Here is an 18,312-nt window from a genome sequence, read left to right as displayed (position 1 = left end):
TTTTTTTTTCCTTTTTGGTAGCTCACATGAGCTACTTAAACCAAAACCAGGTCTCAAAAAGTTCAAATGAATGATATCATATTGAAAATATTCTAAGACTCTAGAGCAATTATGTAGGAAATAAGTCATAAAAAGAAACTAGAAAACACTTGTGTGTTTGAAAATTTTAATGCATATTCTAAAATGTTAAGCTTGCCTTAAACTAGCTCTAGGTTTTCTTCTGGTTCTAAACAGCTGTGATTCGTGCACAATGCAAATCCGATAGCATCTCAATTCCCACGTTGCCTCCTTTTCTCACTTCTTAGTCTTCTTCGTGCCTAATATTTTGGAGTTTGAATCAATATCAAATAAATCAGAAAATTATCCAGTACAGTACGAAACATATTGCATTCCATTCCAGACTGACACCCCACTCTCCACCCCACCCCCAGATTCTATTCTGGAATATAACTAGATTAGCTCAAGTACACATTCTCCTTGAGAAGATGGGAAAGGAAGCAGATCTGGGATTGATTTATGGTTTTTGTTCCTGTCAAGGTGGATTTGGCGTACCTGATTCAATTTGGAATTCTTGCACCTGACGATGAACCAAAATCTCAGATGGCTTACAAAAGTAACTCTTTTGCTTAACAAAGAACATATATTTGTGTTTGTCATTCAGGGGCTACTCTAAACAGACATGCTTTTTTTACAGTTCCAAGTATGAACCTAATGTACAACTCCATTGCAGCTCCAGACCCAAATGTTGCTGATAACCTAGGATGGCAGGCCACCAATGAAAATGAGCTACATTTAGATGGCATTTTAAAGTGTGTACATTTCTTTCCTGTATATGATTTCCTTGGTTGTTAATTAGGCATCTATCACCTGATGACCACCAACATAGGCAAATGTGTTTCTTTTTTCTTACTTCCCTCGGTGCCTTGCTCACAAAGCTGAATCATAGATCTTCAAGACTCTGCAGCCTAACTGGAGATTAGGCAAGGATTTATGGGGATGCCTGATCTTTCATTAGGGTAGATATTATTTTCCCAATAGTTATATTTTTTTTTTGAGGTTAAGATAAGTTAAAGGATTTACCTGAAACTATAGATAGATATAGAAGAGTGACTCTTCTCACTATTTCTATCTGCCTCATTAGTAAGAGGCACACACTCTCTTAAAACCTCCTGTCTGATTTCACACAGTGCAGAAAAAGGTAGAGATTGGGCAAATACTTAAGATGCTGAGGAGTACTGTGTAAATTATGAAGGCATATCCATCAAAATGTGTAAGATTTAACTAAAAAAGTAAACCATTTGGGATGGAGGAAAGCATTTGCAGTTTGTTTTTGTAAGCGTCCCATGTCAAAAAAAGAATGTGTTTACATCCAACATTCTTAAGCAGATGTTCCCCAGACCCTTCGTAGAAGTCTCACTGAATAAAATTATTCTTTAAAAAAGTGTTTTGTTTTATTGATGACCCAGGAGCTTCATATCATAGAGCTTAAGCATCCACAACTTTCACTACTCTAGGATTAGTGGTATGATTTTGAAATATCTATAAAATATAGCTTCAAGGCTAATATGATGATGAACAAACATCCAGGATTCTGTTCAGAGACTCGGAATTTAGTTTATATTACAAAGCTCTAAGTATATAACCTGCTTATTCTCATCTGAAAGCAATTATAATAAACTTTCATCTTCATTGTATTTAAGACTGAATACATGTATATGTAAACTTATATGTAGCAAATCATATTTTTCATTTTATTATGAAATATTCTATTCATACAAGTGAATTATATGTACATATATAAGGCATATATGTTAGGTATAACTATAGTCATATAACAAATATTTGTGTGTCTAGCACCTAACCTAAGAAATGAAATATTACTAATTCCTAAATAACCCCCATCCTTCTCTCTAGATTCTGAATATTTCCCCTTATCAATCCTTTTATCATGTGTGTTCTAAAACTTATTGTTTAGCTTGTAGGTTTCTTTTTAAAGTTGTATAAATGGCATCTTGCTATATTTCAGCAGTTTGCATATTTTAATCATCATTGTTTGTGTCTTTCATCCTTGTTGTTGCTCACAGCTGAAGTTCACTTATCTAAACAGTAGTATATTGTTCCATAATATAAATACACCACAGCTTATAAATTTATTTTACTTTTTTTCCCTTTTTTTTTTTGACTCATAAACAATGCTGCTATAAATATTTTGCTCCTGTCTTCTGATGCACATGAGCGAAAGTCTCTTTAGGGTGAAAGTATAGAAGCGAAATTGCTGGGAAATGTGGCACGTACATTTTCAGCTTTGCTAGAGAATGCCAAATGTTTTTGCAAAATAATTATGCAAATTTACAAGTAAACAATTAACGTGTGGGAAAACCGGAAGTCCAGGCATCATTCCTGACTCTTCTCTTGATTTCATACTCCACATCTAATCTGTTAACAATTCAACCAGTTTTACTTTCAAAAAATATCCAAAATTCCATCACTTTTTGTTATCTCTTCCCGCACATGTACAGTGGTTTAAGCCATCACTTTATGTATCCAGAACTGAGATGGTTTGTCCTCTACCACTACCACCTAGTTTAACCTCTGGTTTTCTCCTGAGTTAACAATAGCCTCCTTTCTGGCCTCTTTGTTTCCATTTTTGCCTCCCAAAGAGAAGAATATTTTCCATTCTGTAGCCAGAGTGATCTTTTCAAAACTTCAATTCACATCACTTTATTTTTCTTCTTCAAAACTCTACAAATTGGACTACCTATCTTTCTTTGGCCAAAAATGTGGCACATTTCCCACTTATCACATGGCCTACATTATTCCCACTTGTTCAGTTTCCCTCAGCTTCATTTGACTCCAGTTATTTTTGAATGTCAGGCAAGTTTGATCTCCTTGATATTTTGCTGGTTATTTTCCTCTGTGTGAAAATTTATTCCCTACTCCTTACCCCGCCAACCTCTACCCCATAGCTTTTTCTAACTTCCGTCATGTACTTACTTAAATTATCACTTTCTCAGTAAAGCCTTTCCTGGCCACCTTATTTAAAATTGCAATCCCCTCTCTTAACGCCCACTCCCTCTTTCATGAGGGTAGGCATTATTGTCTCTTTTCCTTTTTACCACATCTCCAATTCCTAGAACACATAGCAGAAGGGCAATAAGTAATATTTACAATAATAACAACAACTCATGTAGTGCTACTATTCTAGGTACTTCTAAGTAGATTACATAAATCAATTCATTTAATTCTCTCAAAAACCAATGTGGACAAGGAAACTTCCTGTTACAAATGATGTGAAGAGTTAGAGTGTTTCCACAGAAAACAAGTATAACATTTAAAAATTTTAACAAAAACAACTATTCCGTCACACTGGAAATCAATCAAGACAACACAACAATTTGAGAATCATTTACATATGAAAAATTGCTGGAGATTCAAGTAAGAACAGCAGGATCTTGTGACCTTGCCTGGAGTTACTCCCACCTCCCTCCATCAACCCCAGCTGGAGAACTGCTGCAGAAACCAGCTTTGCTGCCAGAAGCGGTGGACTCAGTTTGAGATGGGAAGAGAGGGCAACGCCCTACTGACTCCACGCCCCCTCCTCCTGCATAGAGAGGTGGATTTAGTTTAATTTTTCTAAATGGGGAAACCCCATAGCTTTTCAAGCCTGAGGTTGTGGTCCAAGTTGGGGGTAAGTGGTAGATCAACAGGATTTACAGAAAAATCCTAGCAATTAGAGGCCACGGAAGGCTGAGATAGCCCTCCACACATCCCAGCTACGCATGCATGGAATGGTCCTTGAGAGAGTCTTCCTGCACTAACTTGATTTTTCAAAACACTTGAAAAACATTCATCCTCACATTCTAGAGTTTCAAACACACATTTTAAAGTTTCATTAATATAAAATCTGTATTTTTAAAACTTTAAAAATATATATCAAAGTTTTTTAAAGGTTTTTGTGTTATTTGCTGGAAAGGCAAATTTATTGAGTAATGTCACTGTTATCCACTGTTGGCTATGCACTGAAAATAACAGAAATAGAGTACAAATATTTCAAACCATAAAGAAAATTAATTGGAATGAAAAAAAAAAAAACCTCAAGCAGTAAGAATGAATACAAAAGAAGTGGGAGAACAGAAATAGTAGATTATGAATGTTCTAAATTTTAAGAATTTTATCATAATTGAATATTGAATTTTATTAAATGCTCTCGCTGCATCTCTTGAGACCGTATAATTTTCTCCTTTTTTCATTAACATAGTGAATGAACTGCATTAGTAGAATTTTTAAAACATGGAATCAAATGTGCACTTCTGGCATAAACCCAATGCAGTGATAAATTCAGTCAGCAAACTTATGACTCCAGCAAAGTTAAAGAGATATTCTCAGGAAAGATTCTGGCTCCAAAGTTTCCTTATCTCTCTAAATTTCTGTTTTACTTATGGTCATCTGGGTCTTGTATTGTATTATGTTATTTATTGAGTGACATGGCATTACAAAGACTCTTGTATTGGCCAGAACTGGCTACACAATTGCAGGGCCCAGTAAAAAATAAAATGAGGCTCCTGGCTCAAAAATTATTAAGAATTTCAAGATCATGATTGTAGAACATTTAAATAAGCACAAGCCCATTCTGAGTGTCGGAGCCTGTGACACACAGGTTATAAACCTAAGAAGTAGCCCTCTTCCTGGCTATACAGAGCCTTCAATGCTTGGGAAACTTTTTCCCTTCAACTAAGATCAGACTTATGTAGCTGGGAAAATGTGAGTTACAGAATCAGATGAAGCCATTAGATCGGTATTTCTTTTATTTTTATTTTTTTAATAACAGAGTTTGAGGAATATTGTGATGCCATCCAGGAGTAATTATTTAATTAAACAAATATTTGCTGAGTGCCTGTCATATGCCTTGCACTGTGCTAGTTGCTGAGGATACACTGGAAAACATGATAGACCATGTCACAACTTTTGAGTACCGTACAGTCTCATGTGGAAAATAGATGATAAATCGGGAAAGGAATAAGCAAATATCATTGATTATAGATTAGTAATATCACTTTGAGTGACTAAACTGAGCCCTAATAGGGAAAAAAAGGACACAGTACATTACTTTTAGTGGTCAAGGAGGGCCTCGTTGTGGGGTTGCCTAGAGTGGTGTTTTAGGGCACTGCATTTGGAAAGAAAATAAATTCCAGCTTCTAATTGTGAGACTTGGGGTAAGTTACACAATTGTGAGACTTGAGGCAAGTAACAAAACTGTCCTCTATCTCAGTTTTTTTTAATCTGTAAAATGGAAATAATAATAGTATAAATCTTTTAAGATCCATGTGAGAATTAAATTAAATGAGTTATTTAAGTGCTATTTTTCAAATTAAAAATTAAAACAGGACTGCCAGCCAAGAAGATATCAACCTTGCAGAGAGTTCCAAGAAGAGAATTCCTTGCTAAAGAAACCATCAGTGCAAAGGCCCTGGGATATTTTAAGAAATTACCAGCAGGCCACTGTGTAGGGAGTACAGAGCATGAAAGAGGCAGGTCTATGGGAGGGAATGTGAAAGAAGGCAGGGGCCAGATCTGGAATTTGAAAGCTAATTTCCTGCGTGAAAGATAATGACAGATACTAACTCACATACCCTGTAAACCAAATGGACTAATTTATTTGAATCAGGAAATATGATAGAAATAACTAGAGCTAGTTTCGCTTTTTTGCGGGGGGGGGGGGCGTGGCAAATTACAAATGACTTTTTCAACTCATGGGATGAAGCTGTCAGGCAAAGAAGTAACTTAGAAAAATTTAAAAAACAAAAACAAAAACAGACACGACACCTAAATCTCTGACACTAGATGTTATTTTCCTAATGCAGCACAAAAGCCACTTGCAAAGCCTACAACACTAGAGGCTCGAAAGTACCTCTAGATATGAACAGGTTATTATGCCATGTAAAGTTCTGTCACCATTTTATTGTCCCATCTTTCATATCTACTTTGTCACCACCCACTGACACATATTTCTACAGTCCTTGTGGCATAAACAGAGAAGAATCTCTTTTCTTCAACAGATAAACGAAGCTTCTTATGAATAATCAAAGGGTAGCTAAATTTCAAATACCAGCAAGGTCTTGCCTATTTTATAAAAAAAAAAAAAAAAGAAATCAGGGGGAAAAATGCTAATTCATCATAAAGAAATGGCAGTAAGACTTCATAAACAACTATACCTTGTGCAGCTAACTCTTTCCATCTCTCCTTGTTCTGCTGGATGATGTCCATCAGGTTGTTTTTGAAGCTCTTCAGGTCCACACTTGCAAGGGAGTAGTCTGGGGAATAGGTGCCTTCGTTCATGGTGCCTTTCATATTTGATCGTCTAAATAAATCAGCAGTATACAAACCCATGAAGATACCTGAGCTAACAGCAACAACCAAAGAAACCAGAAAACACTAAGGTAGGAATATGGGATGAGGGAGCAAAGCCTAAATGAAACACTTTACAAAACCAACTGGAGAAGCAGGATGGCAGGTACTCAGGCCCAGTTCTGAGCATGTGTTAGTGTTGCTTACCACCCTCCTTTCCTTCTCTCGTGGAGAGGACCAGGGATTCTGCCTGGGATTCTCTGGGTCTGTCCAGGACTTCCAGAGAAGCAGGTTGGGATGCTCATGTATTATATGGTGGTGAGGCAGGATGAGGGCAGCAGCACCTTGGGGCGAGCTGACTTAGTGATGAGTCCATTAGTGAACATCACAAAATGGGCATCACGATTCTGGAGCCTAAAGTGGGTAACGGCAACTGCCCCTTTCTCCATCATTTAATCTCCAGGCTAACCTGGATCTTTCTCAGGTAGAACAGTCCCTCAGTTTCCTCACTGGGCAACGTTTAGGAAGCTGCTTGGTGTGCTATCATGAAAAGTTGTGTATTTAGATGGGCAAGAAATTAGTATGACTTTTCCATATCTGGAAGTTTTAAATCATATCCTTTAATGAATTTATCAATGAAAAAAATCTAGTTTGAAATATTGTAAGTTGTTCTACATATCCATTTATTCATGTCATCTAAAAGGCTAACTTTCATACAGGCATCTTTCTAGATACACAAATGGGTTGTGATTGATTTCTTTATAAGCAGACCAACACAACCAACTATATTACTATATACAGGACATAATACCTACATCCTTAACAAAAATTTAAATAGTTTTTTTCTCTTGAGTATTGAATACTATTCTCACATCCTCCTTAGTACTTTGATATTTTTTGTAGAGGACACTAAATTCCTAATCTCAAAAGCAGGTGCAATATAACAAAAGCCACTAGGTGGCAATACTACCTAATAATTCTTAGAGTTTCCTATCTAGATGTAAGAAATAATAATCATAAGTAAAAGGTTATGAAACATCACAAATATGAAAAATGATGCAGAAAAGAAAATATCAAACCTGCTTGCCCCATAGGAAGAATTTTTGGTTTTTGAATCTTCCTCTATAAGAGGAATAATAATTCTCTCTGTTGAGTCTGTCAGAAGAGAAAATGTTGGCTCTACTATGAAATCAATAAAACCTACAGAAGCAAAAAAAAAAAAAAAGAATAAATTCAAATGTTATAATTTATTGAATTCTAAAATTAGTAATAATGAAGAGTCTCTGATGCTCCTGATAGCAAGTAACAACTGTAATATTGGTTCAGTTTACCCCTTGCAATTATTTTTAATCCAATAACACAATCTACAAGGATAGTTTAATAGCTGTATAAAATATTCTCTCAAGCAGTGGAAGTGATACAATTTAAGCTTGCTAATGCAAGTATATTGGCTTTCTGATTTAATATTCAGCCTTATACTATTATTAACAATAAATTCATATCTAACCAGAATGAACATATTTTTCTTTCTCAGGGAGAGGGATCATTACCCTTTCTAAAAGGTCTTCACTTGATTCCTGAATTTTATTATTGACCAACAAGAAAGAATATCTAAACCCCAAAGAAATGAAATTTGTTCTCAGGCAACAGGAAAGCAACCACTTTTTTTCTTTCTTATTGTATCAGTCAGAGCTTTCTGACAGTAGGTTAATATTTCAGATTGCTGTTTATTATTCTCTGTATGTAAAGTGTTAGTTCACAGTGTGTGGGCGTGTTCTGTCAAATCAGTGAAGAGAACACTACCATTTCTGGGAAACAGCATTAATCCCCCCACTTTGAGATGTCAGGATTGAATAAAGATTTTTACATTTGAAGTATTTAGGACACAAAGTAACATACACAGAGAATAGGCACTGCGCTCCGTGGGGCACTCACCACCCAGTGTTTAGGTGGAGGAGGAGAACCTATTTTAAGCTCTGTGTACATTCAACACTCCAAGGTCCCAGGAAAGGTGTGGTGCTTGTTGCCTGAAATGTGCCTGGGAGCAATGGACTATCATGTGAATATAAGAGAATAACTAGAGAGAGCCTTTTTAAGAAAGAATGTCCTGAGAAATATCCACATTTGAAGAGTAGCCCATCTATCAGATACTCAGATAAAAGTAATTCACGTTTCAAATAACTGGATTAGTCATTGAATAGATTAAGGTACATTATTTAATTCAAAACTACTTCAATTGCTTTGTGTTTCAGTTGATACTTTCAAGTCAAAGCAATATTAACTGGACACCTGGGGTGCTATTTCAAGTGCTGACTATGGTTTTAAATGCCTGGGATATGGAGACTGTCAAATTAGGCCACCACCTGCACTAACATGGCAGCGATTTACATTATAGCAACAAGTCTCAGAAACGTCCATTCTTCCCAGGTTGCCTGAGGAGGTCCTTAGCTGGCCACATTCACACCTGTATGATAGGCAGGCACCCTGTTATGGTATCTAGAAAAACAATTGTTGGAACTTGGGTGGGAGGGGGAAGGTCAGAGCAAGAAGCTTTCTCACAGCTGACCCCTGCTGTGTAGGAGGTGGTACTGGAGCAACTAGAGGGGTGAGGCAGACTTCAAATGGTTATGAAATAAAGAAAATGCTGGCTCAGGTAATAGCTATTTCAAATATTTGAACTATGCAGCATAGCAATAATATGTTTTAATACTGGGTGGGTCTTGAAGTCCCCAACACAAATACAAATGAAAAGAATGAATGTGATTGAAAGCAGTATCGTTTTACAAATTTCCTGTTGTTGGCTTATCTATTCATACCCATCATTTATTCTTATTTACCACAAGAATTTTTTCCCAAAGGAATATGAGCTACTATATTAAGAATATTATGCAAACTTAGAGATAACAGAACATATTAACATTTTCAGTGAATTGTTCTATATTCAAAGGATTAAATTACAGAAAACAATAATCAGCAATGAAACAGCAAAAATGCTGTCTCTTCAACAAGATTAAAGGCTTTCTTTTTTGTAAAAGGATCACAGAATAACAACTACGTTTCCTAATACTGCTTTATGGAATTCATTTTGTGAGAATGTTTTAATAATTCTTATGATTTAGCATGATATAGATGATCCAAAGAACAAATTTATCATGAATATGGAGTGAGGTTTTCTTGGATGTTGCCCCTTTGAACAACACGGTGTATCCATTTGAAAACTGACAAGCACACACCCACTCTCCGTGACCACCAATTTTCAGTATTACCTATTTGTGACTGAGCCACAATTGTTGAATTCCGATCACAAAGTGGGGAAAATGGAAGTCCTAATTCAGCTTCTTTATCTCCCTGTGCAAAGGAAAGCTCATTAGTACAGACTTGGTTTGAAGAAGCTCAGATAACAAGCGGCCTAGATACAAAGCCTAAAAAAGCCATACCTTTCATTTCTTAATTGGCACTGTGCATGTGTATGTATGTATGTATGTGTGTATATATTGATTTTGATAAAACCAAAAGCTATAGCCCGAGTTTATATAATTTTACTCAGATAATCTCCTTTTGAAACATATGGCAGAGGGCAAGAAAATATGAACATTTTCAGCACATGGAAACTCCGCTTTGGTATTACAACTCCTTGATTGTCAAGAGATACACCTTACTCTTTGGAATTTTCCGAAATCACCATAAAATCATCATCCCAGTGTGTTATTTGGCATTTTATTAACAATGCAGTTCACAGCTTTTTCTGTTTTTGTTTTTTGTTTTTGTCCTATGCTAAATACATCAGCAGATCTTCAATATCAAGACTTTATGTTTAGACTGCTTTTTGAAATTAAAGTATATGAACATTTTGAAATATCTTTCTATTTACTAACCAATTTTAGTTGAATCTCCCTCAGCAAGTAATAAAGAATATCTTTAACATTTACATTCTGTATGCATCATTTTAATATTTTCTCAGAAAATCTATCAATGATTTTTTTATTATTTGATATTATCTATAGTAGATTAGCTGAGCACATATGTTTAAGAATTTTATTTAAATGTTTGGGTTTAACATTACACGGGCGAATAAGATTTTCATCTCCTAAAATAAAGGTGGCTGCTCTGGCAAAACTTTTTATAACAAGATTTGTCAAACATCAGTTCTTTTCTTTGCATTTAAGGGGAGGTGCTTAGAAAAAGAAAGAGAGGATACTTCGCTTATGTCTGTTCACTTCAGCTGTTCGGCCATTTGAAAGAATGGTTTGGGCTCTATTTTCTCCTAAGCCGTTGGCTCTATGTCCTGCAGGAGTACAGTGGCCTTTTGTAAGGCCAGAACTTTAAACAGGTTCTGAAATCAGGACACAAGAGGGAGGGGCCCTCACTTTTGCTTTGTTGCAAAGCCCGTGGAAACAATGTGACATCAGTCTGACTTCAGAGTTTCCATTCCCTCTGCTTCCTCTAATATCTTTCCATCATGATCTTCACATTGCGTCAGTATTTTTATTGGCTTTAATGTTCTATCAACAATGTTTTGTGGTGAATTTCTTCTAAGCCATGCTTCTGATTATGAGGGCTGGAAAGTATGAAATCTGAATTTTTCGGGAAAATCAGATATGGTCACCAAAGAAGTAGGTAAAGTAGCTACAAACAGAAACATTTTACTATCTCACTACTTAGAGAAAATAGGGCATAGAATTATTGTGACCTCTCCCAGCGACCATCCTCATTCCCCTAGAGAATAGCAACATCCATTCCATTTGGAATTAATATTTACACGTGGTTTAGGGGACAGATGGAAAGGAATTATTAGTACCATTAGCCTTGGAGTCATAGGACAGAAGCTGAATCATTGCTGTTCAACGTGCTGTCTCCGCTACTGCAGACATATCACAGCCTTGGATGAAATCAATTTTTATCTGTTACCTAACTTGGCAATTTTGCTTTACTCATTTTAGGAATAAAGATATACTAGTATCTACCTAACAGGATTATCTTGAGGTTATTTAAGATAATTTATGTGAAACCCAAGGACAGGGCCTAATATTTAGAAAATAGTCAGTAAATGTTAGCTAATAAGAACCATAATTCTTAATAGCAAAAATACAGAGTTTTGCAAATTAAAGATGTTTATGATGTCTAATGCATATCTCAAATGGTATTAAACTACAGGAAAAAGGATTGGTAGTTAATTTAGCATGTAACAGAGAGGCTTTGGCTTTTTTTCCCTTTTTTCCAGCAAGGAATTGATATGACAGGAATTGTACTTTTGAAAGATTGATTTGCTGGCAGTGTGGGGGATGGCTTCAACTGAATGGAAAGGAGCCATTGGTAGTACCATCAATAGAAGACTATTTGTATGAGGGCTAGATGTGAAGGCTATTATGGATTTGATTTTTAACATGCTGAGACTAAGGTGCAAGAATGATATCATTAACAGTTTATGTTAAAGTATAAATAATTATATTACTATTGTGAAAATAGAAATAAAGCTACTCATAAACTTCATGGAAAATATGATCTTGAGGATACTTATTTGATATATGCAGATACAACTGATTGGTGTTATTTGTCAAGGGGCTGCTATCTGATATCTTCATAGGTATATTTTATACTTTATAAGTTCTTTGACCTAAAAACAATAATTTGGGCCTAAAAAAGGCATTGAGATGATTTATTTTCTATGAGATAAAGTTTATAGAATGCCTGATGACAACATTTTCATATAGGACTTATAGGCAGGCATTTGACAGTGAAGGGAACCCAAGTTTTGCCACCCTGAGTCTGCCTTTTGAGATACTGATTTTAATTTGTTTACTAAGAAACAAGACTCAGAAATAACCTTTGACCTTCCCCCTTCCTGCCCAAGAGATTATGACAGAAAAACGTGCTTCAGGAAGGGAATCTTAGGATGCTCACTTTAGCCTAACTTGAATTAAGTGTGGTAAATAAGATGGCTGCAGGCAGGGGCCTGTTAGCTAGATATCACTTGTGTCTGAGTTGACCAGCAAGAATTCACCTGCCATGTGTGTTCTGCTCCTCCTGAACTACCTGTAAATTGTCCATTCTCACATCTGAATTCTAATACCTTTCTCCCCCTTTCCGCTTTTTGTCTTTTGTCCAAATGACATATCCAATGTTACCTTGCTGTCTTTGGAATTTTCATGTTTATGTGAATTCCGCATGTGCATGTATTAAAAATTTGATTTTCTCCTGTTAATCTGTCTCTGTTGATTTGATTATTAGCCCAGCCAGAAGAACTTAGAAAGTGGGAGGAAAAGTATTGTTTTTTTAGCTCCCACAAAAGATATATGTAGGGTCGACCTTCTTATAGACGGAGTGAGATTTTATATTCTAGTTGCTTCTTGTACTTCACAATTGATTTAGAATATTAAATTTCCACTGCTAAAGCACATTGAATGCTAAAGTACATTAATAATTTAATTTATTTATGAATATTTCAAAGTGTTATTTATTCTTTAGAGTGAACGAAGGCTATAAATGCAAGATTAGTAGGGGGCTCTGCGGCCAGAAACCCAACAGGCCAAGGGGGGCACTACTAAGGGAGAAGGAAAGGTACGTGAAGAGAAAGTTAGGACCCCTGAGTATAAATCTGACAAACTTTACAATTTTCCTTATTGTGTTCCTGAAAAAAGAACACTTACTTTGCATCGAGATAACAACAGGGTCAAAGCAACAGACATTGTATAAGCCAACTAGTTTTTCATGAAAACCATGCTTTCATTTGATGGTGCTGTCTTCAGGAAACCAAAAATATACTTTTAAAAATCAGTAACTTACTGAATACATCTGTGTTCTGATGTGTCGACTTGTACAAGTGGTTGGAGCAAAATTATAGAACCCCAAGACCATGAAACTCAATTATTTAACCAATACCACTAAATTCCACCCTGGATGTCTGCATCTGTTCTTGGGGATGAGCCTGCAGGTGAGGAGGTGGAGAGAGTGGTCCCATCAACATGGAAACACAAGGCAGCCTGATGTGCTTAGGCCTGGCAGTTTATGCCTATCTTAGCAATTCTCTTGAAGGCTGTTGAAGTTTCTACTTTAAAAGGCCATGACAAAGACTTAATAATTGCTTTAATGCTTTCTTAACAGCCTGAAATGTTTTGATAGCTGTCAACAAGGAGTCAAATCCAGTGACTTAATGGCGAACTTTTTTTCTTTTTTTGCATTTCCTCTTGAGTCAAAACAGTTTCTATAGTTTTAAAGAAATAAAAAAGATATAAAAAAGTGAAGCATGAAATCTTGAGAAAACTTTTGCACTGAAATCTAAGTTTAATCTCAGAAGCAAAACCAACAAACATGTAGCAAGCTTTTGACCATAGGCTTGGGGGCCACTGTAAGGCCAACATTAGCATCTGGAGGACCCCTAGTTCTAGAAGGGATTTAATTGAGGAAGGAGGGGCAGATGTAGTAGTTTAGCCTTCTCTGGACAAATTATTTAAGAGATTAGGCCATATAATTTCCTTCCTGCATTCCTTCTAAAAATGGTCCTTCTAAATTCTATGAAAGCCACTAAAACTGTTTAAATGTTTAATGATTATTATAGCTAACACACTTTTAGCAAAATTTATGATATGATATAACTGTATTTTTGTGTTATAAATATTTTATAGAACATTAGTACACCTTTGTAATCAATGTTTATAACCCTTTATGCCTCTTAAAACTATAAGCTTTGATTTTTAAATTTTAAGTTATTATCCTGGCTCATAGCTACAGTTCTTTAAATTTATAAAAAATGTTTTCATTGAGTCTCTGAATTTGTAATGCCAGATCCTTGGCTGAAAATACATTAACTAAATACATTGTTATCACTATGGGAAATATAATTTATTTTGAAATAATACTTTATACTACTTCTAGCAATATTGAAAAAAATAAAGGGGCCTGACTATATATAGTTCAAAATAAAATAATCATTTTGACCTTCCCTTCCAAATAACTTGCACTTCCAATTATTTGTTTCTCCTTGGCTGAGAAGGTAATACTTTTTGGTAAATGTAAACTTTACACAAATGCTCACTTCTCTTCATGCATCAAAAGCATATAGTTGAAAAGGAGAAAAAAATCACTTAGTTATTGAGTTCATATAGTATAAAGTATGAACAAATTTAAATAGCAGTGACTATTTTTTTAAACTTTAATTGTATTAATGTTTTGTTATCTTGCCAAACTGATATGTCTGTTCAAGAAGAGAATAAGAAACAAATGGTTGTCTAATGGTTATTTCCTTGGCTGGTACCTCCACCTCTAATCTCTCAGTCATATCAGTCATAGTTGAAATGAATGGAGCATCTTCCAAATGCACCCATTACAGTCAGGGCAGAGGTGACAGTGCACGAACACTGGAAGAGAGGGCATTAATTGTGTTGACGATGTCACAGGTAGGTGAAACATGCCTTGGAGATGAGAGAAACTTTACCATCAGCTGCTCCCTTCAGAGTCAAAAAAAAAAGCTCCTCAAGACTACAAATTCTGGGTATAATTCTAATCTCTTCTTGCTATAATTTCCCACGGCTTTAGAATGTATGCCAAAAGTCGTTATACAATGGACTAGGGTAACATCGATAGGACTTTAAAGGATGGTACAAATAGCTTGATTTACATTGGTTTGTTCTCCAAAAATACATTGTGTTTAAAAATTCTTAATGTCTATTTAAACCCTTTTATTAGATAAAATAAACTTTATAGATGATAAGAAATTGATTTAGAAATCAACACGTTCCAAAATTCCTCTGGATTTTTCTGATACATTTATGTACACACACACACACACACACACACACACACATACTTATACACATATAAGTATATGTGTGTATTTATGGGCACACATACATTTTCTTGTTGCTCTTGACAGTTCTAAAAATCAGCTCTTTCCCTTGAGTACTTTTTTTGATTTTTTGAATTTATATCCAGTCGCTAATTTTGTTTATAACCTATTAAATGAATTCCAAGTCTAGTGCTATATTTTGCAGAACAAAAGGAAAAACACTTCTCTTAACTGGCTACTTTTTAAACTTCATGGTTGTGTTGGAAATGTGTTTTTTTTAATTGTGCCCAGATTCTTCAAGTTTGGCTTTAAGTGACTATCAAATAACAAAATGTCAATGGCTCTCTGATACTTTGCCTTAAAAAAATATAAAGCTTAAAATAGACCAGGAGGATAACAAATAATACCAATTCCTCACATGGTATTATGTCTATAGTATGAAAAGACCTCTCACGTTTATTTTATCATTTTTTTCCTCATGACCATCCTGGGGAGGAGGCAGAATGGGATTAATCCCATCTTAAAGGTAAGAAGGTGAAGTCTTATGTCCACCTCCAAAGGAAAGAGGGAAAGCTAGGGCTTACCTCTTGGGTTTTCTGAAGCCAAATTCAGTTCTCTTATTTGCATTATTAGGCTTCTTATGATTGCCCAATATACATAAAATACTTTCTTTAACAAGAAACACAGGATGTTACATTTATAGTGTATCAGTGATGAGTTCTGGGCAGACCTTGCCAAATTCTCTGGTACAGATAGTGGATCACATGACACAGTATTTAGATTCTTAGTACATTCTGAAGGAATGAAGGAATACATTTTCCTTCATTAAAAGTGTTATTTTGACTGTTTGAGATGAAAAACCCAAGTCGCTTTGGCTAGATGCATAACAAGAAGGGATCTCTCAACACTGGGTTCTACAAAATGACAGTTTCATATGTGGTGACGTGAGGATGAGCAAGAATAAGAAAAGACATGGAAGAACCATTGGAGTCCTGCCAATTTCTAGGACATATGCATAGATACAGAGTTCTAGTTAAATAGCTTATTTCAAATACACTCAGAGCGAAACATACACCCAGCGGTTTCAGATTCTCTGCTGTATCCAAAGGGCTAAAATATATGGTATGGTAAGATCCAGTAAGGGGGCTGGGAGACTCATTTAGTTAACTGAATGCATGGAAACATTTTGACTGTTGGAGTCAAGGTGATATTGTAGCTTAAGTCCCATAAAGATAAACTTGTTTTGCTTGTAAAGCATGTCTGTTGGCAGTGTAAACTCACTCATGTTGACCTTTAACTCCACATTCTCCTGTTTTGCCATATATGTTTCTGAAGGGGATTTGAAAGTCATTTACTTTTAAAAATCCAGAGATTGAAAACTATGAGATTTCATTATTAAAAACTCAAGTCTTAATCATTGTATTATAATCTGAGAGGATTTTTGTAGTTGAAGAAAAGAGTCAATGCTAGCAGAGAGAGTTTGATTATATACTAGCCCATATTAACATACATACTTTACTCTCCTTTGGACTGTAAATATACTGCCTTATGTTAAGATCATTCAAGCACAGACTGTCATTTCCAAACATTTTGGGGTACACAAATGTCTACCATTGCCCACCAAAAGTCTTGTTAAAACAAAACAAAACAAAACAAAAACCTGACACCTCTATCCTCTAAGTAATACAATCTGAAAAATACAGATCACAAAAACAAGTGTCCTGATATTATACCTATCCTAAAACTTGACCTTTTATGTTGAGTGTTTTTAATCAGATATTCAAATATCTGAGTCACTCTTTCCTAGGTACTGAGGATGACAGAGAAGCTAAGTAGCCTTATGGAACGATTTCCCTCTACCTTGAAATTCAGATGTTAAGAATCACTGTATGCTGGAAGCTTCATTATTGGTATCAGTCACCTTTCTAGAAAATTCAAGAATAAGATGGTGAACTTCAAAAACTTCTGGACTCTATTTCTCATGATTCAGTCAGGTATTCTTCGTCTAATTTGAAATTAATAAGAGACAGGGATAATACAAGTCATGATATTATTTGGAGATCTAACAGTAATTTCAAAAGTCTCTGGGATTTAGTAGAGATAATATTTTAAAACAGTGATTTTCTTAGAGTTCCTCATGTCATTAATGAAACACTTTTATTCTGATATATTATTTTTTATATCAAGGAAAAATTTATGTACAAACCTTTAGTGTATAAATTATGAACACATTTGTGTAACTAACACTCAAGATATAAAACATTTCCATCAACTCCAGAAAGTTCCCTTACCCTCTTCTAGTGAATCCCACTCTGTATAGGCACCCATTGTTCACATTTCAGTTATCACGTATTTTTTGCCAGTTTTTGAACTTCATATAAATGAATCATACATTTACATGAAATATGCATTTGAGATTTATTATTGTATTTTAGTCCATTTTTTTATTGTTGCATGATATTCCATTATATAATTATGCCATGATTTATTTACCTATTTATTCTTTGATGCACATTTGGACTATTTCTAGTATGGGGCTATTATAAGTACAACTGTATCTTATAGGATAGGAGTAGTATAACTACTCCTATATAAGATATTTGGTGGGTATAAGCACTAATTTATATGGGTTATACACCTATGGATAAACATGCTGGGTCATAGGGGATATTAAGTTTAACTGTAGTAGATCCTATTATTTGCCTTTGGTTCGATTTCATTGATTTCTGCTTTTATGTTTATTACCTCCTTCTATCAACCTATTTTTGGTCTATTTTTAGACATTTCCTAGCTTATTTAGGTGAAAACATAGCTAATTAATTTATACCTTTGTTCTCTTCTAATATAAGCATTTACAGCTATAAATTTTCCTCTAAGCATTGCTTTAGCTGCATCTCACAAATTTTCTTATGTTATGTTTTCATGATCATTCATTTGAAAATATTTCAAAATTTCTTCTTAACCCGAGCAAAGTTACTTTATCTCTTCATATTTCTGGGTTTTTTTTTTTTTCATTTCCTTTATGAAATGAAAGGTTATGCTTAGAGATCTCTAAAGTCTCTTGAGATTTAAATTTTTTTGGTTAGCGTTTGGTTGAGTATATAAAATTATAATTTTTAAGTGACCATAGCATGCAGTTGGCCTTTGGAATTAAATGGATTTTAACACTTGGTCTTTTTTTAAGC

At 35.0% G+C, this 18,312-nt stretch overlaps 1 protein-coding gene across 1 annotated transcript in view; it reads right to left on the bottom strand.

Annotated features, from left to right (window-relative positions):
- The window catches only part of PDE1A (phosphodiesterase 1A), a 293,552-nt gene that overhangs the window by 24,679 nt on the left and 250,561 nt on the right, over positions 1 to 18,312 (bottom strand). Inside the window, exons 12-14 of the mRNA XM_011356541.1 lie at positions 9,612 to 9,693; positions 7,425 to 7,545; positions 6,213 to 6,358 (exon numbers count right to left, since the gene is read on the bottom strand). Of these exons, the coding sequence (XP_011354843.1) occupies positions 6,213 to 6,358; positions 7,425 to 7,545; positions 9,612 to 9,693 (349 nt within the window). The remainder of the gene's footprint in view (positions 1 to 6,212; positions 6,359 to 7,424; positions 7,546 to 9,611; positions 9,694 to 18,312) is intronic.

This window comes from Pteropus vampyrus, unplaced genomic scaffold (genome assembly GCF_000151845.1).
Source record: "Pteropus vampyrus isolate Shadow unplaced genomic scaffold, Pvam_2.0 Scaffold2, whole genome shotgun sequence".
NCBI classification, from domain to species: Eukaryota; Metazoa; Chordata; class Mammalia; order Chiroptera; family Pteropodidae; genus Pteropus; species Pteropus vampyrus.
Note: the sequence above shows the minus strand (reverse complement) of the source record. Positions and strands in the feature narration are given on the sequence as shown.